Below are 22,897 nucleotides of genomic sequence, written 5' to 3'. Positions count from 1 at the left end.
CATAATAAACCCTTTTAGCTCCGTCGGAAAAAAATACTTCCATAAATTTGTCTCCTTTTCTTTGTAATATAAAGTCTTTAGCTTTATAAGGTGTTGCTGAGGAACTGACTATTGTTGTACAAAGGTGCTAGCCGAGATTGAAACGGTGAGACACGGGAAGAAGAAGAACAAAAACTATACCAGCGCTTGTTTTGCAATAATTAGGAGAGGCGTTATTGTTGTGAAGTGTCTTTAGTGAGATGGCAGGCAATGAAGATGATTATATGTCGGATTCATTCCTTAATCAGATGTAAGATTTTATGTACTGTTATAATTGCATAGAAATAACCCAATTTTGATTAGACGGTGCAGGATACAATATTCTGTTCTGACTAGCAGGTACTAAAATCTAGGAAACTGCAGAAATTAAAATGATTCAGTCACCACCATTGTTAAAAATTGCAGGTGGTTAAAATAACTTTTATGGAAAATTGGAGAAAGGTTTAAATAAGTTAAACGAAAATAAGAAAATTTACAGAATGTCGTATTCAGAACTTTAAATCTTCCATAGACGGGGACTACAGATAACATTTTTACAACCGTATGCTATAATCACTAACCCTGGAAAACCCGGACACCTCTCTTGTTCAGTCACTCCTGTCTGTCTGGTGTGTTTAAAAACTCTGTCCTACGTTTGGTTGTTGTGTCTCCACCGAAGCAAGGACGTGAGGCCCGGCGTGACTTTGCCGAGGAGGGTGAAGGAAGCGCAGAGGAAGGAGAAGCTGCACATGGAGAAAAACCTCCAGAGCCGGCAGAAGACTTTGAAGGAGCAGGAGCAGGAGAGGAGGGAGGCGGTGCTGCAGAGCTCCATCGGGAATGAAAACAAGGGCTTTGCGCTCCTGCAGAAGATGGGCTACAAAGCAGGTCAAGGTCTCGGCAAAGAAGGTCGGTGTCCCTTTCTGCATTTAGACTAGAAAGCCTTGAACGTTTAATTGGAGATGAAGCTTGCCTTCAGCATAAGGGTAGCTTGTTTTATTTATTCCTGTCAAATTTCTCCTCATGGTCCACAAAGCAATGATGTTGTTTTTGATTCTTCTCGTCTGTACATTCACGCTGTGAATATATATGTGGTATATATATATATGTGTGTGGTGATAGACATCTGGTTAATGTATTGTTTGTGTTTTTAAAGGGGCTGGCAGAGTTGAACCTATCCCATTGAATATCAAAACAGGTAATAATAATACTTTGTGTTTTGTGATGTGAAAACTTTCAACTTTATTTGTGGTAATTCTTGTATGTCAGAAAAAATAAAAATTAAATAGAAGTTAAAAACAGGTATGGCTGACCATTTACAAATGTAATGGTTAATATATAATATTGGTGCTGTTTATGGTGTGAATTAAGATTAAAAAATATGGTGAAAATGAGAGAGTTTGTTTTTTAAAAAAAGTCTCAAGCTATATTTTGAACAGGGCATGTTAAAATCATCAAGTCATCTTCCAGTTATTCGTGGGTATTCAGTAAATGTCTGGACACATTCTGTATAATCTGTATGATTTGACCAGCTGAGGTGACCTTATTTGTCCTTATTCAAATCCTACATATTTCACTCTCGGAAGCTGCAAAGCTTTCAGGACAGCCCTGTGCTTGTTATTGATTAGATCGAGGAGGAATTGGGATGGAGGAAGTGAAAAAACGAAAAGCTGAGGAGAAGCTGGAGCACTACCGGCGAAAAGCAAACTTTAAGCAGCAAGTCGAGAAGAGAACATTGGATGACTTCAGGTAATAGAACAAAGAACAACACAGATTCTGATAGTTTGTATTGCAGATTGTAATCCCTATTTGCTTTCTTGTATCTTTATCAGTTATTTTATTGTGGGTAAACTATTTATTATTTGAAGAACCATGTTGCAATCAGGCCTGATTCACCAAATGAAATAGGTTTCTAGTGCCCAGTGGTCAGTGATCTGAGGTACACAATCTGCCCCTAGTTTAGTACAGTGTAATTGGATGTTTTTAAATCCTGAGGCTTCCTCACTGCTCCGGGTCCTTTCAGAGTCAGACTGAGAACGGAAAGGGAGGAACGACAAACTGATGCAGATCTCAGGAAAAGCCAGCGTGCCTGTGAACAGCTGGACAGCCAGAAGGTTAGTGACAAAACAGTATCTCCCATCGGCTGGTTTACCATGGCTGGGCTTACAGTCTCATTACACATTTCAACTTTTTTATTTTACATAAACACTTTACATGTCTAGGGATTTAACCAGGGCATAAAGCCTAGCATTAATTCTCTTTTGGGTGGCTGCTGGTGTTGGATCAAGGCCTGGCTCAGGAGCAGTTATGTTTTCTAGTTGTTTTTCTGAGGAAACGTCACATGGATCGATGTGCTATTTCTCCCATGTCCTCAGGGGATCCATGCCCCCAGGGAGGACTGGTACTGGCCAGTGTCGGGGACTGAGGAGCCGGGGGAGGAGGAAGAAACTGAGCAGGAAGAAGATGAGGGAGAGGAATTAACAGTCAGTAATACCCTTTTCACTTTCAACCTTGCTGCATAGGCCTTAAAATTTGTCAAGAAAACCAAGGGAAACAAAATACTGTTTTCTCTCTGCCTGTGCGTGTAGATAACCATTCGATTTGCCACGAAGCATTTCATCTCCTTACTTGAATACCAAACCTTTTAAGATTGTTGCCAGCTGCAATTAGACAGCTATAAGATCTGCAGAGTCTCATGAAATCAGACAGAAATCTCAGTTGTTTGTACCAAAGGGATGTTTACCCTGGAGATCCCCATTACCTGTAAAGTGCTTTTAGTGGAGTGTAAGGATTATTATTATTCTTTGCTTTCAACTATTTGATTAAGAAAGAGTATTACTTTTTCTTTTTCTCAGCCTTTGGAAAAATTACAGATTCTGACTTCATATCTGAGGGGAGTGCACTTTTACTGCATATGGTGTGGGACATCGTACGATGGTAAGACTGAGAAATGCATTGATTACTGCAGGATGTACTACAATAAAGTTCTAAGGCCTATCTTAAATATTTAGCTGATTGTACCTGTGCTTCAGTACTGTACTGCTATAGCTATACATCTCTGCTATAATCCATGGCCTCGGAACAATTATTTTTTTTAAATAACTGTTACTTAGATGAGTATTTTTTCTAACTTCATAGGCTACAAACTACAAAACATTGTAATATTCCTTTCTCCTTTAGTAGGTTATAGACTGAACATACCTGAATTCTCTAGGTCAGTGTTTCCCAAGTGGCATACCATTAGGAAAACTTTGCATTATTCAGGGCTTTGACTGTCACTATGACTCATATTCATGTTTGTCTAAGCTGCTCTGTAGAAAAAAGTAAAGAACTAGGCTGCAGTAATGATTGTTGTAACTAAATATGATCATTTAATTTACACCTACTTAAGGTTCAGCAATAGTATATTTTATTTTTACTCTCTAAAAACTATGCAGACCTTTTGAGGCTCTGAAGAGATCTTAAAAACTGCTTTGTGGTGGACTTCTCTATTTTGTCCCATTTTAAAAAATTCTGCTGGAACTATTATTTCGCAGATATTAAGTTTCCAAGGTAACGACTGTTCCAGTGACGGTAATGAATGCCCCCGTCACTCCTTGAACACGGAAGAAACGTCGTTGTTGTTTTTGGAAAAAAATGTTTCAAAAGTAAAATTTTATATATAGTATGTTCATTTGAGAATGTTTGCTTTGACATGCAAGCAAAATTGTTCAAACTTTTGGTGGTAGGAGGTGGATAGGTTTTTGCCCAGCATTTTTGTTGACGCAAGTATGCATGCTGTAGGCTGGGAATTGACTCAAGTTATGTTGCCCTGCAGATGAAGAAGACTTGACAGCAAACTGCCCTGGGGACTCGTCTGCAGCCCATGACTGATCAGACCAGAAGAGGGGCTGAACAGGAAACTGAAACTTTTCAGATGATGCCCTTCCTTCACAAGAAGAAGGAGGAGGAGGCCCTTCTGGGAACAATAATATAGACGGAACAGGCCTAGATGTGGGATAAAGCTGATCCTACGTACACCTTGGATGTGTGATTAAGTAGACGTGATCTGATGTCCACAATCACAAAACAGCAGACAAAAGTTTAAGGTTTACATATAAAGGAGATAAAGGTTCACAATTCACCGTGATAGATCCAATTAGAGCTGAAATACTAACAGATATGTTGACATTGTAAAATATGCATTAGTTGTGTTGTTGTGGTCATGAAATGGAATACGAATAATAACATGCAATTTTATTTACAATTTTTGCAAATTGTGCAATTTTATGTATAAACATTTATGATTTAAACATATAAACAAATAGAACATCATTGCTTGCATCGAAAATATGAACTATTAATAATGTGTTTAAAATGCAATGGTGTATTTGTTTCTAAGTGTATTCATAAAAGTGGTTAGTACACATTGCATCTGTGTTGTTTAGTTGTATATTTTATGTACTGTCCTTTTTGTAAAATTAAAATAAAATATTTTCATGTGTTGCAGTAGCTTACCTTCAATAAAGCATTTGGTCGAGTCTTGCAATATGGTGTAATACAGTTACATTTGCACTACTTAAAGTTGAAACATTGTTGGTAATGCTTTGGTCATTTGTATCACATCCATGAAGTTCAATGCAATGTCCAATGTTAAGGTAATTCATTGTTTAATCAATAGTATATTCCTTTTTTTGTGTTTTAGGTGTTAAAATATATGGGTAACCTAAACTAAGAGTGACAGTAGTTATAAAGAAAAGACCAGAAATCTAAAAAAGCATATCTGAATATAAAAAATCTTTTTATGTTGTTTTGCAGTGTGCTGGGATAGAAACATTTTCAAAGGTTAAAAGACACGTTCTTGTTTGCAATTTGAACGACATACTTGTTCAGTTACCCGGAATGTAATGCATTTCCTAAAATGTTAAATTACAAAGAACACGTATTGGTAACTGAAGTTAGCACGCACAAATCATTCGATTTTTTCCATCTTCATAAATTGAAACCACGTAATATCATCATTTTAGAAAGAAAAATCCTTCTTAAAATGTAACTTAACCCCAGGCCAGCTCCCGTCCTGCAGTGTAGTATCATATTTTAGCAGGCTGGCGGAGCTGATTGGCTGCGCAGTACCGGTAGTTGTTCTAGCTGTGACGTTTGGAGTGGGAAATGAAACTAAACTTTGCTGCTGAGCTGCAAGGGGAGAGAGGGTGAAGTGAAATTTAAAGTCAGTCGTGCACTAACCTGCAGGTACGGCAAGCACAACATAGGTTTATGATCTGTAAGTATACTGATATTTATTTGCGAGATTAGAGTCAACGTCGGGTTTTAATCTTCAGCTTCGTTTTGTTAGGAGTTGGTTCAAGAACGGGGGATTGCAGCAGCTTACACGAACGTTATTTTTATCGGCAACTGTAGTACTGATACTGGTTTGATTTAACACTTAGTGCGCGTTCTCCAGCTATGTTCCTGCAATCACATTGTAACAATCAGAATTATTTCTTAATTATTTTTATGTTTTTTTCTTTTCCATAAACAATTGCTACGGGCACACTGTTAATTGCTTTGTGTTCTTCATTATTATTATAGTCAAGACTCTTCTATGACATAGGCAGCATTGTTTACAAGTAGGACTTCTCGTGTGAAGGAATCTCGTTTTATGTATTTTTTGTATAAATGAGTTATCTGTATCGGTTAATGTTATTGATGTTAATGATGGTGAAGGTGACTAAACGTCATAGTTTTCATTACGATAAATATTTGTTCTGTTTGCAGTGAATCAAGCTTAATATGGCTTTCAAGTTACTGTTATGATATTGGAGTAAGAGGTCTGCATTAAACGTCCAAATAGTCGTCTGTTTTCCAAAGCAAGAGAACAGTATCATAAGAGAATATTTATATGACCACTCGAATTATGCTACTTTTTGTGAGGAAAGAAAAGATATGTGTTTAGCATATGCTACATTTTGGCATCAGTGTTTTGTTGTTATGATGTTGCATTATTAAGAAACTTTAATTATAAGATGATACAGTTTTTTTAAAAACATGTTTCTCTCAAAACCAAGATGAGCTGTCATTAATAAAAACAGTCAAGAGTACAGAATTACAGTAGGACATTAGGTAAAGTATTTAATTGTCTTTCAGGTATTTTTTACAATGTCTCAAATGAATTATGTGGGAAGACTGAATGAATATCGACAAAAACATAATTTATCCCTGCAATATGTGGAGGTTTCCGCAGAAGGGCCAGACCATGTTAGACAGTAAGTTTTATCCTAAAGTTTGATCAAGTCTTATACTGTAGGTTCAAGATTTTAAGCAGCTAGACAATTTAGAGTGGATTGTGCTTATTTCACTGAAAAGCTGAAAGGGGCAAAATGACAACACCTCCTAACTCATTCATTCCACGTTCAAAATCATCATGTAGCACTTTATGGATCTGAAAATGTATATTGAGTAACAGTACAGTGATAAATGTTATACTGCAATCACAATAGCATTGTACAAAGTTATATTTATCATAAATTGAATTCCATTTTTTTTTTTCATTTCTAAGTATTCCTTTAAAATCCAAATTTGACAATGATATTCTGCAAGACAGTGTTTTGGAACTATAGTTTAGAACCTTAATGGAATTATATTCTGGAACTATATAGATGCTTCAGAAGATTTCCTGTTTCCATGGGGAATTAAAGGAGGTAACACATTTAGTAGGAACATACAACATGGTTAAGACTACTTGTAAAGTGGCCACTCTTGCAGGAAGATGATGTAAGCACACTACAGGAGGCATCTTGTGAATGTAATTCCTGCCACCTGGAGGATTTACAATATGTTACACTCTGTCACCTTAGATAGGGGCACCTGCTAAGCTCACAACAGCAATGTGTTGCATTCAAGTCAACCATGACTGGCCGGCCTTCACCAGCTGTCTGCAGCTGCACAGGAAGAGTGGTGGACAGTCCCACAGGACTCTGTCCAAAGGCCAATCAGACCTATGCATCAGTTGTGCTGGGATTGTGTTCATTTTTCAGAGGAGGCTGAGTTACTAGAGTAACTTTATTTTGTAACATTCTCACTTTGAATTTCAGAAAATGTTTTGGATTTCTGTTCTGTGATTCTGCCTGACAGTTATATTCCATACTTAAAATATTTGATTAAAACCCGTTAAGAGTTATTTTTTTGCACTCAGTACGTTTGCATTATTGTGTTATACAGATTCACAATAAAAGTGGTGCTGGACAGTCAGGCTTATCCTGATGGCGTTGGAATGTCTAAGAGGGAGGCGAAGCAAAATGCTGCAAAAAATGCTTTGGAAAAGCTATGGGTCGAAGTTTCTCAGCAGAATGACCCTGTGAGTATCAGCGTGGGCGGTTTTCTCTTACTCTGTGCTTTCCTTGACCATGCTTACAGTATGTATACTCAAATAAAATATACCATCTGTCCATTTTAAATAATAGCTTAGACCAATTCAAGGTTGTGGTGATCCACTGCCTAATCTGGCAGACAATAGACACAAGGCAGCATGCACTTTGAATGGTACACCCGTTCATTGTAAAGTGTACATACAGTTTAGAGATGGCAATTAACCTAGATATCCACCTAGTAACAGAGCAGGTCTTTGGATTTTGGGAGCAAATTGGAGCACCCACATGGTCTTGGAGAGATCATGTGAACTACACCTGGGAGGCACCCCCAGCAGGACCCAAGAACTGTGAGGAAGTAACATTAAACTGCAAGACCCCCTTAAGTAAGACCAAACAATACGTAAACTTTGTCTGAATAGAGGTAGTATGTTCTCCCTGTGTTTATGTGGGTTTCCTCCAGGTGCTCCAGTTTCCTTCCACAGTCCAAAAACAAACTGGTGGCTTTATTGACTTCTGAGAAAATTGGCCCTGATGTGAGTATGTGTGTCTGTCTGTCCTGCGATGGACTGATGTCCTGTCCAAGGTTGTCTGTCACCTTGTGCCTGTTGCTTGCCAGGAATAGTATCCAGCTCCCCCACCACTCTGAACTGGAAGTAGCAGTTAGAAAATGGATGGATGGATAATTGATTCCCAAGAGATGCGGAAAACGTTTACTGAGAACCAGCATTAGGGTCTGAATTTAATTAGGAAAAAAAACCTATTGTGAAATTTTAGAACCTGTGAATGAATATAAAATCTGCTTCAATGCCATTTACTGCAGGTCAACAGCAGCAGGGAATCCAGTTGTCCTTCACCTGTGTCTACTCAGGGAATTAACCATTTGTGCTGGCTGAATGAATATGGTCAGAAGAAAGGGGTACTTGTACAGCCCTTTGAGAGGAGCGATGGAGGCCCACCACACATGCCACAGTAAGAATTTAGCCACCTCAAAAAAAAAAAACCAAGCGGAGAAGAGATGAGTTCCCATCCAGAGGGTTGCTTTATCGGACGGGTAACGGGGTGTTTCACTTTTGCATCTGAGACGAGACAGTGGATTACGCGACAGTGGACAGAGCTTGGATTACATAATTGAAGAACATCTTCCATGCTGAATAGAAATGAAGTGGCTGGGTGCTTTACAGTATTGATCACAATACTGTAAATTAGCGTTAAATAATGTTTACGAAGTACAGTCTGTAGGAAGTCTGAATAAATGTGCTGTGACACTTTTTTCACAAGCGTAGCCCTGGGTCAGTAGGCTGATTTACTGGAGGTCAACATTAACATTTGACATTTTGTGGTCCTCAAGCGCTACAAAGTAGTTTGCACAATCGGATTCTGAGGTTGAGACTTCCAGTGTCTGGGTCACAGCATAGAAAGTGAATAAAATGTATTTCTGTTTTAAGCACTTTAGCATATACAGTGCCGTTTAGTCCACAGGAGAGTGCTTTGAGGTCTTGTATTCAAATATCAATTAATCCTTATGGGATTGTATAGTTAATTTCACTGTTCACCGGAAAGACTGTCAACTGAGGGGTTATAATATGCCTCCCAAGAACAGGCCCTGTCCCTGCTTTGATAAGCAAATAAGAATTTTCTCTTAGAGTATTCTTAAAAGTCTGTCTTCAAAAGGATTATAAGTGTCTCTTGTCTTGTAAAGTTGCAGGTGGTGCTTACTCTCTCGCCTTTCCGTCCTGATAGGTTCTCCTGCAGATTCGCCATAGGCAACAGGAATTTCCCAGAAGCATTTGGGAAAAATAAGAAGGATGCGAAGAAAGAGGCTGCCAAGCTTGCATACGAAGCTCTGCAAGAAAAGAGTACACCTGAGGTAACGGAGTCAGGACCAGCTGCTGCAAACTCGCTTATCCCATGATGTTTTAGGAATCAGCGCCTCTCCCTCATTGTCTTTTGGAAGTAATCGTTCTTGAAATTGTTTTTTTGTGTTTTTAAAACACATAAAATACCCCTTTTTGATGTGCACATAGAACACTATAAAGGGATGCAATAGTAAAGTTTCTGAAAGTGGAGAATGATTCTGTGTAATTTGTCGAAGAAAACACACACTTTGAACAAGATATCATTATGATATGTGTATTGCACTTTTCATCCCAAAGAATCCCAAGGTGCTTTGCATATAGGAGAGTTTCCACTCTTCCACTAGTGCAGTGCAGCACCAAATCTGGGTGTACTTGTGGCAGCCGCTATCGTCCAAATGGCATCCTGTCCTTTAAATGTAGCTAGGCCTGACTGTGCAAGTCCAGATTGGGTTTTAGCCAGAGCAATGACGTTAACACCTCTGCTCTTACGAACAGTCCCCTGGGATCTTTAATGTATTCAGGTCTTTGGTTTCATGTCTCATATTAAAGATGGAAGAAGACTCCATAAGTCTGTAGAACACATACATTCAGGTACTCGGATGCTAGGCTTGATGATAGTGGGAATATGGTTATTTGTGCTGTGTTCTGTATTGCATGCTTTTAATGGGGCTGTCAATTGATTTAAACTGGTCCCCTTGCTGTATTTTCTAACCAATATCTTTGCTTATTCACTAACTGTCTGTTCCTTTTCAAGAACCTTAATGGAAATCATAATAAGGACACCCCCAGTTCAAGCAGAAATTTGCCCTCAATGTTGTCATCTACATGGTACGCTGTTTTATTTTCTTATTGTAGATATACAGCACTGTAGACGAGGCCATTAAGAAAACCTTATTTAATTGGGAATCATCAACAAAATCCTTTTCATGTCAATATACTTATGTTATTACTTTAAAAAGCTATTAAAATAACTGGCAGATGTAAAGCCTTTTGAAAGAGAAATATGTGAAGAAGTTTAATATCAACTTGGGGAAAAAAGAGAATCACTACATTTGGATACCTCTTAAAAGAGGGTTTGGACCCACTGAGCATTCAGACTACTCTGTTTTCCATGTAGTGAACCACATTTTTCACTAATTAGCATCTGAAAAGCATTTATTGTTTTTCTTTTATCCTTTGTAGGTTGACACCTCCATCTAGTAGCCCAGAGAGCACCCCAGAGAGCAGGGTAAAAACATTTCAGACGTGTGTATTTATTATTCCAGCAGGGCATTGCGCGTTTCCAACATTTTCTTATCTTTAAGGTGGTTAAATCTGAAACCTCCTGTATTCATATACAACACAAGCCATGTGATTTCAGATATTATTCACCACCCTGCATTTTTAATAGATTGTAGATGAATTTATGTATTAATGTGCTTTTCTTGATGAGGTTAACTACATTTTGTATGTTCATGCATCTATTGTGGAAAACAAGTGGAATCAGAAGCTTGTCGCTTTATTCCACCTACTTTAATTTGACAGTTAACGTCCACACATCACCCCTTCATTGAAAACATATTGATCAAGTTGTAGTAAAATTTCAGTTATCAGTTATCTGTTATTTTATCAAAGTTTTCTTTGGAAATGGAGTATTATGACATGTTCCTGGGTATTTATGTCAGGTATATCCAGAGAGGTTCTGCCCCAGGAGTAAGCCCAGTCACTGGCTGCCTGAGTAACTTTTGCCAACCCACTTGGTCTTGCGTTTTTGGAAAAGAAACAGAGCAGGGAGCAGGGAAGGTTTATCTGAGCCGCTGTGCATTGGACAGTCTCAAAAGCTGAGCGGTAGTGTAAGATGTGAGTTCTGAGTATCTCTGTCTTTTTGTTTCACTGTTGGTTTTCTTTGTCTCACAGCCATCTACCAGTTCAACATCATCAAGCACTGGCACGTCATCACCTTCTGCACACATGGGGTAAGTCATACAGATGTCATAGGATTAAAGAACAGCTAACCTCTGCACAAACCTTTTTGTTCATTTTTAATGGAATTCCTCATGACACTTAAGATCTTACTGCTGTTTTTTTGTATTTTGCTGTGTTGTAAGTAGCAGTATCCTTACAACTCCTGAACGTTTGAATAGGGATGATGAAAGTGATTATATTATCTTCAGAGACTCCTCTGATAAAAAGGTAAGCCGTATGTTCTTAATATCATTATTGTAATTGTTTGTGCTCACTAGTACTGCCCCAAAGACTTCACTTCAAGTGAGTCATCTTTAGACATTCAGTGTGTCATGACAGATAACAAAAGATCATGTCCTGAAGTTTTCATTCAGCATAAAATGAAATGGCATGCAATCAAAGATTGGCAGTTATGTTTCATCAATTTTTAATGGGTTCTAAAATGACAAAGCAGTTTTATAACCTGAAAATTTGTATAAAGTTTATTTTTAATTTGTACTTCGGCCATGCTGTTCCTCATGCAGACTGCTGTGTTTCTTTAATTTATTTTAATTTCTGAGGCCCAATAAGACATGTTCAGTTATTACACGGCTTTTATGTTTTATCCTTGTTGAAGAGTGTAGTCATTGTAGCTTAGAACAAATGCCAGAGTATTTCAAATTAAACCATGGAGTGTGTACCAATACAATATTTAATATATTGTAGAGCTGTGGTAGGAGATAAGTACACTTTGTAATATTGTAGCAATCCACATGTTTAGACTGTCTGTTCATTGTTGTTTCTTGTTGGTGTAGGTACAGTCACCTGGAGAAAGAAAACCAAAATTTAAGTAAATGTCCTCATCTTTTTTTTTAAACATTAATTTTCTTTTTAACATTAGTAATGTATTTTAACAGCTGAAAACTGTCATCACGTAATTTTGAAGTGGACCATATTTTTATATTATTATATATATATAGAAAATTCTATATTATTTGACAATTCTTGCTTTGATGCGTTTTCTCCTTATTTTCAGATTAGCTGCGGTTTTTAGAAATGAAAGCCCTGAAGCAGAGAAAAATAAACAGGTACCTATTGCATGTCAAAGATGAGCAAATAAAAAATTATTAATTCTTACACTGAAAAATCACTGATTGGGTGGGCACACATAGAGTTGTGCATCCAATCTTATATTAGGTTGTAATCTGAAAACTAACATTCAGAATCACTATTTTAAGTCATCCTTTTTCTTTATGGACTTAAAAAATGTTGGCATTTCTTTTCATCAGGGGATTAGTCAGGTTACATGATGAAAATTTATGTTGTACATCAAAATATTCAAATATCTGTGTCCTTGAGTTGTGTAGTGCATGCTGAAAACATATTTACTTTTTATTTCCAACGCAGAGTACTGCACCCAGGTTAAACAAAGACAAACCATCCTGTAAAGATCATGCTGAATCTACACAATCATCAAGGTAAGCGTCATAATTCAGATGCAGAGCGGGGAAACATCCCTTCTTCATTTAATTTAGTTCTAGGTGTTGGTTTGACCCTACTTTATTGTTGACAAGGTTTTAAAGAGGAGTGGTTTCTCTTGTTTCTTGTTGTGGATCCTCTGTGTTTCTTGCTTTGATTTTAACCTTCTTCTCGCCTGGGTGATACACCAGTCCTGAGCCTAATGTGGACTTGGGAGCCTGGGGCACTGGTAAATTCAAAGAGATTTTAAACTGTTCTCCCCATTCAGCACATTTTCACATGACAATTAAAAAAGCAAAACTGTTAATTGCAGGGTATCCCTGACTTTTAGCTCTAGTTTGCTTCTGTAGCAGCAATGTGTGAGAGGGAGAAGTCAGAGAAATTAACAGCACATAGGTTACTTTTTTGACTCATTGTTTGCATGTGAGGCATGCACTACTAGGACTAGTTCAAAAATAGAAAATTGTGAATTACATCCATGGCATAACTGCGCAAGGAAGTGCGTTTATCAATCACGTTTTTCAAAAACAAAATATGACAGACAGTTTTGTCTGTTTTTTTAAAGCCGCTGCTCATAAGCAATTTTGACATTGTGTGCCATCATTTGTAAATTCCATACTTCATAGTTTCTTCCATCGAACAAAGGGTGGTGTGTACTGTATGTTATTAGCTGCCGACAGGTGAGTTTATTGGGATCTTCACATCTCCTATAGCAATATTCCACTGTCTTCTCTTATTGCCTTTGTGCTTGTTGTGGCCAGCTAAAATGCTTTTTCTCAATTGCATTTCCAGGTTTTAGACCCAGAACGTTATTGATCCAGCTTTGCTAATGTATTCTGTCTTCCGAGACCTTGAGACACAAGCTTCCTTTATTTTAGTTTTCTATATTTTTTATTCCTTAAAGATGTGTCTTTGAGTTTTGAAAACTCATATGTATGTTGATACATCATTTCTGTTATCTTTGACAAAACCAGCATTGTGTTGTACAAAACAAATCTAAACATTTCCCTCAATAAATAAATTGTAACATCTGGAAAGGATTTTCTGTCTCCTTTTTAATGATAAAAACAATGAAAAATAACTCTGTAACACTTACAGCAGATTCAGTTTTAAGTATGCATCGTGAAGCACACTGCTTTAATTAGTCTGACAAAAGTGGTAATGGTTACAAGAGCATTACAACGAGTGCCTCATCAAAAAAACACAGTACAGTTTGCACACCTGAAAATAAAGAAATGACTTTAAAGGGGTATTCAGCATATTGTGTTTTTCTACATTCACTTCTATTCCTTCAGAAAGGCAGCTCACTACAGATTGAGCCGACTGGCTACTGTGGAATGTGAGTGATAGGCTATTTTTTCCTCATTTGCAGAGGCACTCAAACCTCAAACAAGTCCCTCACAACCAGTGTAAAGAAGGTAAAAGTTAGGGGCAGAATGGAACATCTGTTGTAACATGGCAGTGCTGCAGTAGAACGATAGGGGCAAGAATGGATTGCAAACAGATGGGACAATGTACCTTAGTGAAGCTGGTGACATTGACAAAGATAAGACTTCAGCTTCAATCATTCATTATTATTCCAGTATGTTATAGTTATATATTGTTATAGATACATATTTCATTCTACATATTTTAGATTACTTTTTTCAATTTTTGGTAAAATGATGAATGAAGAATTGAAAGGAAAAATATATACTTTTCATGATGCAAATTTCACAGTAATAAGCAGTCACTCATTTGCCCCCTCTTTTCAAATGCTGCATACTTGCGTTGTAAGAGAAAGTCTTGTCCATTTCTGGGAGCTGCTTTTACTGTATACACTAGCCACCTTTGTGCAACATTCTATAGGAGTACAAGCAATATGTGCAACTATGTGAACTGTATATTACAGGGATATAGCAATGTGTTCTTTTTTTTTTACCTGACTGATGGCTAGATATAATGTTGCTTAATGACACCTATATTCCAGCGAAGTGCAATAATATAAATGAAGATTTCAGACTGATTGTGAAAAAACGAGCTACAGACAAAACTACATTAATCAATCATTGTGCTTTATTTGGATTCGTGTAAAGAGAATTAATTGTGTTTTTAGATTTTTACAGGATTTTGACCTGATCGAAACAATTGATAAGGGTGGCTTTGGCAGTGTTTTTAAGGCAAGACGAAAACTTGAAGGAAAACATTATGCTGTGAAGATAGTAAAGCACACCCCGTAAGTGAATCTTGTATATCTATTGTTATTGTATATCTGTTGTCATTAGAACATTTGCTGTGTCATTGTGCTGTGTGTTTTATTCTTCACTTCATCAATTGCATTCCAACAGTCCTACACTGGGAAATCTTGTATTACACAGCATACAAAATACATTGTGTAAATATAACCCATTGAAATTAATTAATTAATCCTTCTAAGTGACCTTGATAAAGATTTCAACAAAATTAAAAGATATGAATGAACATTATTATAAAAATAAGTGGCATGTTGGTGTTGCAGTTAACACTGCTACCTCACACTTTCAGGGTTCTAAACTCCAATCTGCTCTCTGTAGACTCTGCATGTCCATGTGGGTTTTCTGTAGGTGTTCTGGTTCTGGAAAAGAAGTCGCCTTTCGGCCCTTGTTTCTGGGATGGATTCCAGATGGCCATGATTGGAATTGAATTGGACTGGAATAATAATGATGATGATAAGGATTGGAATAATAATAACGGTAACCTATGGAATAATAATCCGTGAGTGCTTTGTTCTTCCACAGCAAAGCAGAGCGTGAAGTTGGGGCCCTGGCAGGGCTTCAGCATCAATACATTGTTCGCTACTTCTCCTCCTGGCTTGAAGACACAATGTACCAAGCAGAAAAAACGGACAGCTCGAGCAGCTCCAGGTGCTACAAAAAAGTCCTTTTTGTTTTCATGTTCACAAATTCTTTGCATCAATGAGCACATTTTATTGACAGTAGACCAGAGAGTAAGAAATCAGTGTGGCTTGGTGTAGAAATATCTTACCACATTCCCTTACCGTGCAAACAGCAAATAAGATTTTTGTTTTATTAAGCTGTTTTATAAATATTCAGTGTTTGAGCCTACCCAGGTCATTTCAGCGTAAAGCTGCCATTTAGTTAAACCAACCGAACAAGCACATTTTAATGTTATCATGCATTCGTGGTAATAATTATGTACTTTCTATGCAAAATAAATAGGTAAATGGCGTGCCAGAGGTTGAACTGTAATTCACAAGTATGTACAGGGTATTTGCGAGTTTGTATTAGCTGAATTTCATTTTTGACGTAGTGGTATTATGTATAATTTGATAAAGAGCAAGAGCTTCACTTACTGTAGGTTACTTTGACAAGAGTAAATGTTGTACTTTGGCTCCTCCCCACTCCCTGTATAACGCCCTCTTGTGGTTAAATGTTGCTCTTGAAGCTCTGGTCCTGGTACCCCAAAGGAGTTTCTCTACATTCAGATGGAGCTCTGTGAAGGGGGGACACTGAGATCCTGGATTGATCAAGAACAGGAGGGAAGACCAAAGAATAAAGAAAAGACTATGTCTATTTTTCGGCAGATAGTAGAAGGAGTGAAGTACATTCATTCAAAACAACTTATTCACCGAGACCTGAAGGTATTTATTTCATTAGATCATTTCAGAAAAATAATTTGTTACATTTTCCCTTTGTTTTCCACTTTATTTTTCATTGAGCCTAATGATGTTGCACAGAGCAGATAGATAGTTGGAAAAAAAAGGTACACTTAAGTTTTATATTTCTAATACTTGAGGGGGTTTACTCATGTAGCCCTGATTCATATATGAATAGAGGAGAGGATGATACAATTGTAAGAACTTCAAAATGATAACATGAAAATGCACAGCCCCAAGTTTAACTCTGGCCCTAATAAATCTAGTTCTTTTTTAGCCACCAAACATCTTATTCAGCCATGAACGAACAGTGAAGATTGGAGATTTTGGACTGGCAACATCTGCGATAAATGAAAGTGACAGCAACTCAATTCAGAGGACTAAACGAACAGGAACAGTCACTTACATGAGTCCAGAACAGGTAACGCAGACAAGTTTAATTTTTAAGTAAACAATATTTTTCGTAATTTTATTTTTTCAAAAGACCACACAAAATAATAGAGCTGTATCAACATCTGACTGTAACGTGGAGAACTTAATTCGTGGCCACTTCCTCTCCATATGAATTTTAAAATTCTTCAATACAGTCTATCCCAGTAATCAATGGGGGAGAGAGAGAAATCGCAGGACTTCAAGTGAATTCAAGTGAAGAAGGAACCTTCCTTTTAAATTATGGAGATATGAGTCTGAGAGTAATTGGGGAAATTAGTCCATCAACACAAGACACCATCTTCCTGCTTTAAAAGGTTATTGAAGTTGTTTACTGTGATGGCATGTAAAGAAAACTAAATCTAGATGTATCTGATGTGTTTAACCAGTTCCACAGTTGGAGCTCAGCTGCTTCTCCAAAGATTGCACAAGCCTAGAAGAGAATTAAGGCATGATACTGTTGTTAGCACACATGCTCTTACAAACTGTGTCATGGGATCTTTAATGAACAAGTAGTCAGGACTAGATTTAATGTCTCAATCCGAAGGATGGCAGCTCCCACAGCAGTGCCCCTGGTCATTGGTTTGGCCTGGAGGAAGAGCACCACCTACTGGTCCACCAGCACCACTTGGCAGCAGCAGCTGCATCCCAGCACTGACCAGGTCCAGGTGCTTAGCATCCATGATTTGAAAGGATACAAGTTGGTAACATTACTGCCACCATCAGTTAGTTGTGTCAGTTGCAGCAGATAGGAGTTCCATGAGCTGGGTCATCCAAAGTGAACTGGCAGTGAATGGCAATCCATAACCCACAATCAATCAAATCTCTGTTGTAGGTGTGGAAACAGTTCTCTACAGCTGCCTGTTGTAGATCAAATGTGTCATGTGTCATATATGCATTGATCACATATATGCATTGATGCATTGAAAACAGGTGCTTTGAATTGATTTTTAAATATTGGTTTGACAGGAGACCCAGAACCAATATGGGGAAAAGGTGGATATTTTTCCATTAGGATTGATTTTCTTTGAGCTCCTTTGGAGATTCACAACAAAGACTGAAAGGCAAAAAGTAAGTATATCATACAGTACAAGCATATCCTGGAATGTGAACATCACTAATTCATATGAATGAAAAATTTGCTAAAAGATTTGTACTTTGCACATGGATCTGTATTTTTGGCCCTTGAGGGCTCATTTTGGGCTATGCTCTGCCATCTCATTATGCAATATTTTTCATAAAAAAAAGAGATGGAAACCTTTATTTAAATAATTGACTATTTAAGATTATCGTAGTTCAAGTAGGTACTGTAGCTGCGTCAGCAGGCGTAGGCTGCAATGAACAAGTAAAGGTTTATTCCATGCTGAAAAGAGAAAAAAAGAAAGACAGCATTTCGGCTGTGGAGCCTAGTTTGTTGTTTGCTTTTTTCCACACGTGCCCTACATTTTGTGAATCTGTGGAAAAGAAACTTTCAGATTATTCCTAACATGACTTATCAGCACAAACAGTTCAGATTGTAGGTCTGGACACAGTAGGAGGACCTGGCACCTAGCCAATATTAATCCTATATATGAAGAGATAAGAATAGGATACCTTCCGATTGCTCTTATTTTTGTCTTCCATTATGAGAATGACTAAATGACATTATTTCATTCACAGACATGGCACAGCATACGAAACAGAGAGTTCCCTTCAGAGTTTTGTAAGCAGCACCACAATGAGGTAAAACATGCAGTGTTTACTGTTAATGCTATTTGATGCATATTGTTTTAGGAAAATAATACATGCAAGTAATTACTGCAAAGTACCAGACTTCAGTTTTTTTTCCCAGAAATATGACAGCACCACTTGTTCAAAAAATATGTTTAGCTTAGAAATGTGTAAATGCCTGTACTGCTGTCACTAAATGCATTAACAAGTTATTTTTACAAAGATTTGGAAACTGCATTATTCTATTCTATCTAGAATAACAGAACAAAAAATCTGCGTAGTCGTAGGGTATTTGCATAAAACTGTGGCAATGCATTTCAGTTTCTACAGCGAATTTTGATTAAGACATTTGCAGAAAGTCATGCCAGCACTAGAACCTCAACCGTGACAATTCTGCTGTATTGCAGAACAAGGGAAACACTGTTCTTAATTGTACCCCCAAGGTGATTCCTAACAGTAACTTACTGTACCTTCAGCTGATGCATTGAAGCATCATTATAACTTTCCATGTCTTACGCGCGTACTGCTGTTATAGCTATTAGAAGTGGGTTTGGTGGTGTGCTAAGAATCTAGAGGCAATGGTTAATACCTGGCTAGTCTCAACATTTGTAGTGGTCTCTCTGTGTGCACAATGTTTCTTTTGGATCTGTTTTCACCCTAGGTGGAAATTCATTATGTTTTGGAGTTACATGTGGAGTAGTAAATAAATAGAATTGAACTTAATGGGAACATAAGTAAAAATTGCCTGAAAATCCAGTGCCTGAAACTTCAGAAAACATACAGCAAGACAATGTCCGAGCACGCTTTTTACATGCTACCTCAGATGTGAACAAATTAAATAATCGTATCCAATTGTTTTTTTGTATTTTACAGCATAAATTAATTGAGCAGATGCTTTCTCAAGAGCCAGAAGAAAGACCAGAGGCCTCAAAGATCGCCAAAAATTTGAAAGTGCTGTTGAAAAGCGCAAGTGAACTTCAAGACTCAAAAACTATATAAAGGTTCAGACAACAAATGTCTTAATCCAAAATGTGTACATGATTGTGTTTTAAATGATGTAAACAGGGTTGCCAACCAACAAAACAAACTGTTTTTGCACTTAATATACAGTATAATCACGTGGGGCGGTACAGTGGAGCATTGGGACCCAGGGCTGAATTCCTTGGGTGTTATCTAAATGGAGTTTGTATGTTTTCCCAGTGTGGGTTTCCTCTGGATGCTCCGATATCCTCCCACAGTCCAAAAGCCTACTGGTAGTTTAATTGGTTCCTGGGAAAATTGGCCCTGGTGTGAGTGTGTCCGGCCATGGACTGACTTCCCATTCCGCATGTAGTGAATGGCTTTGGCCTGTTGCTTGTCCACATTCCCTGTAATTCTGCATTGGCATAAAGGAATTTGAAAATGAATGAATGAATGAAAGGCTAAAAAAACAAGACCAGAAAGCTGATGGTGTTGTGAATTTAATCCATCAGTGTAGAATCATGTTCCTCATTTGGATACTGTTTTTTAAATCTGTCTAAAGGTAATCTATCGAAAGAGAAAAATAATTTAATGTGCCAAGCATGCACATTGAGCCTTAAGTGGGTTCTCATAGGTATTGTATGTATTCTTTCAAATTGTGATGTTACTAATTTGAGTGTCATACCATTCTTTGTCTCCGTAACGTACTGTACTTGACCAGCATGACGAATAATCATTAAATTATTCACTCTGTTATTAACCACTCTGTTATATGGCAATTGCACCTTCTGCAAAGGTCACTTTAAGAGTGAGGTTACTGGGAAAACCAGTCATTTGTATGGGTAAATGACTATTCACTCTAAATTAATTAAATATCTCAGACACGTAATTGATTATTTAATTGTTCGAGTTAAATTGTTCCATGTCTTCTGAGATCAATGGTTGTATGGTTACCTACTAAATCAGAAGCAGACAGCTCTGTTTATGCTCTGTGTGATGGGTCTGAGAACTCAGATGTATTATATTAGAAAATTCCAGAAATGTTCTCAATGTATGAAACTACGTTCTACGTCTTGCTTTGTCATACTGTACATAATTCAGCTTTATTTGAACTTGACGTACATTTCAGAAATACACTTTCACATTATGACGTGAGCTCAGAATTAATCAAGACTGATCCCTTGTTATGGAAAACATCCTCCAGTCTTTTTTTTTGACTTGACTGACACATTTTTTACACTCTGCAAGGAAGTAAAGTCATGGCCTGCAACCCTGCAGTGGAAACTAAGAGGCTAACAGAAGTGAAAATATGAGGTAGTAGAGCATCTGGTAGTTTTTAATACTCTGAACTGATAAAGAAAGCTGGACAAATTATAGTACAGATCATTAAGCATTATTTACCAAGGTGCTCGTTAATCAAGCAATCATTTTATCCTTCATTGCCATTAGTCTGTGATATACGTTTTCTAGTCACTCAATGCAGTAATACAAGATTCCTCTCAATGTCTAAATCTGTGTCAATGAAACATTACATGGGATTTAAAGAAAGTAATCAGTGAACCTTGACTGTGGTATTCTTATGATATGTTGTGCTGCTAACTGTAAACTATAAACATGTTTTTAAAATACTATTTTATATTTTGCCCTTTATTAATAATGGTTTTGTTTTTTGGTGTCTCTAAAGTGTAAGAATGAAGTTTGCTTTGTAAATTATAAGAATTTGGCCTTAAGTATTCCATGTTGGAACATATACATTTTAATTTTATTACTGTCAACCATCTCATAAATATCATTTGGGCCTTTTGGTTAGGAATTTGCTAATGTAACCATAGAAATATATTTTTGTATCTAATAAACGGACATGTTGTCTACGCATAGAGCCACCAGCTAGACTAGATTACCATTTATTTTAATTCTTTGATTTTTTTATTTAAGCCAATGGAGGAAACAACTATTAAATAAGGCAGATCTCGGAAGTATCATTTTTTACTTTTTTTTGTGGCCTGGTAGGCAGTCAGTTATCGGCGTGGCAAACACTAAGAGAGGTGACTATAGGATAAGGATGCTTGGTTTATAATAATACTAAAATTTAAAAAGAAATAATGCTTAAATTTCCACTCAAAGCACTTTACAGGTAATGGGGACTCCCCTCCACCAATGTGTAGCTCCCTACAAGAACGCCACCAGTACGCTCACCACACACTAGCTCTCAGTGGGGAGGAGAGAAGAATGATGAAGTCAGTTCATAGATGGGGATTATTAGGAGGCCATGATTGATAAAGGCCAGAGTAAAATTTGGCCAGGACACCAGGGTTAACATCCCTACTCTCTTCGAGACACACCCCGTGACTTTTAATGACTACGGAAAGTCAGGAACTCAGTTTTACGTCTCATCCGAAGGACACCCCCTTTTTTACAGTATAAATGTATAGTTTAATATACATTACAATTTGCAATAGCAAAAATGAGTGCTGATGTCTTTGTTGTGTATTTAGATGTTTCATGTCTCTTGAAAATTTAAAATTCAGATATTATCACTTGTGCTTAACAGATTTGTGTCTGGGTAATGCAGTGTAATCGTATAGACATATCTGAAAGAGTAAGGATAGGAAAAAACGTTTTGTTTTGGGTGGAAATTAATAAAGAACATTCGACATAAACATTTGGATGTGTTGTGATTTTTTTAATTCATTTATCATGTTGGAACCCTTTAAATAAATGAAAAAGCATAATAAAGCAACTTTAAATATGATGGAAGTCAGGTGATATGGAGGTGTGGTGGTGCAGTTACCTCACTGCTCTTGGGTCCTGGATTCAATTCCTGATTGGGATGCCTTCTCTGTGTACCTTCTGTGTGGAGTTTGCATGTTCTCCCTATAAATGTGTGCTTTTTTTCGGGAGGCAGGTTCCTCTCTCCTTCTAAAGATACAGTGACTAGGTTAACTAGTGTCTCAGACTTGTCCTTGTTGATGGATGTATCTATGCAACACAATGTGTACAGTATAATTCCATGAGAAGTGGTCTCATTTGTACCACATGACAGCCATTATGTAAGACAAAATATTTTGGAATATAAAAAGGGTTTCAACGGTATGGATTCCTAACAAATTGTCTAGAAAGAGCAACTAGTGGTGCTGTAAGAGCAAATTCAAAAATTCAAAATCAATGCCCTCAGAAGAGCTTTTCAGCCCCTATCAAATGGACTCCTAATCTAAAGAGACAGTGATCAGTACAAACCTATAAAGTCTACTGTTATTGGTCCACAGTTGTGTTCAATAGCTGGGGCAAAAGGCCAAAGTAAATATTTAAAGAAAAGCTACTCTGCATAGAAATTTCTGTGGGCAATATCAGGATCTATCTAAACATTTTTTTGTTTTTCAGAAAAAGAAGCCTTTGAAAGATGTAGAAGAATTTTTGCTTCGGTATATTTGCCATTGTGTCACCGCCATTAACTCTCTATTATCCTCTCAAACAGAGAAATTAGTCATATATTTTAAAATGATGCATACTAGAGCCAATTAAGTCAGCAAAGAAAAATAACCCTT

At 37.3% G+C, this 22,897-nt stretch overlaps 3 protein-coding genes across 6 annotated transcripts in view; 2 read left to right on the top strand and 1 right to left on the bottom strand.

Annotated features, from left to right (window-relative positions):
- Positions 1-726, bottom strand: part of heatr5b (HEAT repeat containing 5B) — a 35,950-nt gene extending 35,224 nt beyond the window's left edge. The window contains exon 1 of the mRNA XM_088610560.1: positions 600-726. The gene's annotated coding sequence lies outside the window, so the exon portion shown is untranslated. The remainder of the gene's footprint in view (positions 1-599) is intronic.
- gpatch11 (G patch domain containing 11) lies at positions 138-4,506 on the top strand. The gene is made up of 8 exons (XM_088610567.1): positions 138-289; positions 698-924; positions 1,172-1,213; positions 1,644-1,764; positions 2,039-2,129; positions 2,391-2,498; positions 2,871-2,952; positions 3,833-4,506. Exons 1-8 carry the CDS (start codon positions 240-242, stop codon positions 3,886-3,888), a joined length of 777 nt encoding a protein of 258 aa, XP_088466693.1. The 5' UTR covers positions 138-239; the 3' UTR covers positions 3,889-4,506.
- Positions 4,507-5,127: 621 nt separating this feature from the next.
- eif2ak2 (eukaryotic translation initiation factor 2-alpha kinase 2) lies at positions 5,128-22,012 on the top strand. 4 transcript variants are annotated; one of them, XR_015927996.1, is made up of 20 exons: positions 5,128-5,275; positions 6,139-6,257; positions 7,213-7,348; positions 8,182-8,330; positions 9,102-9,228; positions 9,972-10,045; positions 10,400-10,445; positions 11,114-11,172; positions 11,305-11,389; positions 11,956-11,990; positions 12,177-12,228; positions 12,548-12,618; positions 14,715-14,834; positions 15,376-15,501; positions 16,043-16,238; positions 16,531-16,674; positions 17,652-17,753; positions 18,342-18,404; positions 19,266-20,188; positions 20,686-22,012. XR_015927996.1 is itself a non-coding variant. In XM_088610566.1 (19 exons), the coding sequence occupies exons 2-19, from the start codon at positions 6,151-6,153 to the stop codon at positions 19,389-19,391; spliced, it is 1,815 nt and encodes a 604-aa protein (XP_088466692.1). In that variant the 5' UTR covers positions 5,128-5,275; positions 6,139-6,150; the 3' UTR covers positions 19,392-22,012. The 4 variants fall into 4 exon arrangements, 3 of the variants coding, with proteins under 3 accessions (XP_088466692.1, XP_088466690.1, XP_088466691.1); XM_088610566.1 differs by having other exon boundaries at positions 11,308-11,389; positions 19,266-22,012; XM_088610564.1 differs by having other exon boundaries at positions 19,266-22,012.
- Positions 22,013-22,897: the final 885 nt, after the last annotated feature.

This window comes from Lepisosteus platostomus, chromosome 17, assembly GCF_059453375.1.
Source record: "Lepisosteus platostomus isolate fLepPlt1 chromosome 17, fLepPlt1.hap1, whole genome shotgun sequence".
Classification (NCBI taxonomy): domain Eukaryota; kingdom Metazoa; phylum Chordata; class Actinopteri; order Semionotiformes; family Lepisosteidae; genus Lepisosteus; species Lepisosteus platostomus.
This window is presented reverse-complemented; position numbering and strand designations above follow the sequence as displayed.

Excerpts from the sequence above, each read along its gene's own strand:
- eif2ak2 (XM_088610564.1), top strand. The coding sequence starts at position 6,151 with ATGTCTCAAATGAATTATGTGGGAAGACTGAATGAATATCGACAAAAA. Across the intron at positions 14,835-15,375 it reads AAGATAGTAAAGCACACCCC|CAAAGCAGAGCGTGAAGTTG; the intron begins GTAAGTGAATCT and ends GTTCTTCCACAG. Across the intron at positions 17,754-18,341 it reads CAAAGACTGAAAGGCAAAAA|ACATGGCACAGCATACGAAA; the intron begins GTAAGTATATCA and ends TTTCATTCACAG.
- gpatch11 (XM_088610567.1), top strand. The coding sequence starts at position 240 with ATGGCAGGCAATGAAGATGATTATATGTCGGATTCATTCCTTAATCAG. Across the intron at positions 1,765-2,038 it reads AGAACATTGGATGACTTCAG|AGTCAGACTGAGAACGGAAA; the intron begins GTAATAGAACAA and ends GGGTCCTTTCAG. Across the intron at positions 2,953-3,832 it reads GTGTGGGACATCGTACGATG|ATGAAGAAGACTTGACAGCA; the intron begins GTAAGACTGAGA and ends GTTGCCCTGCAG.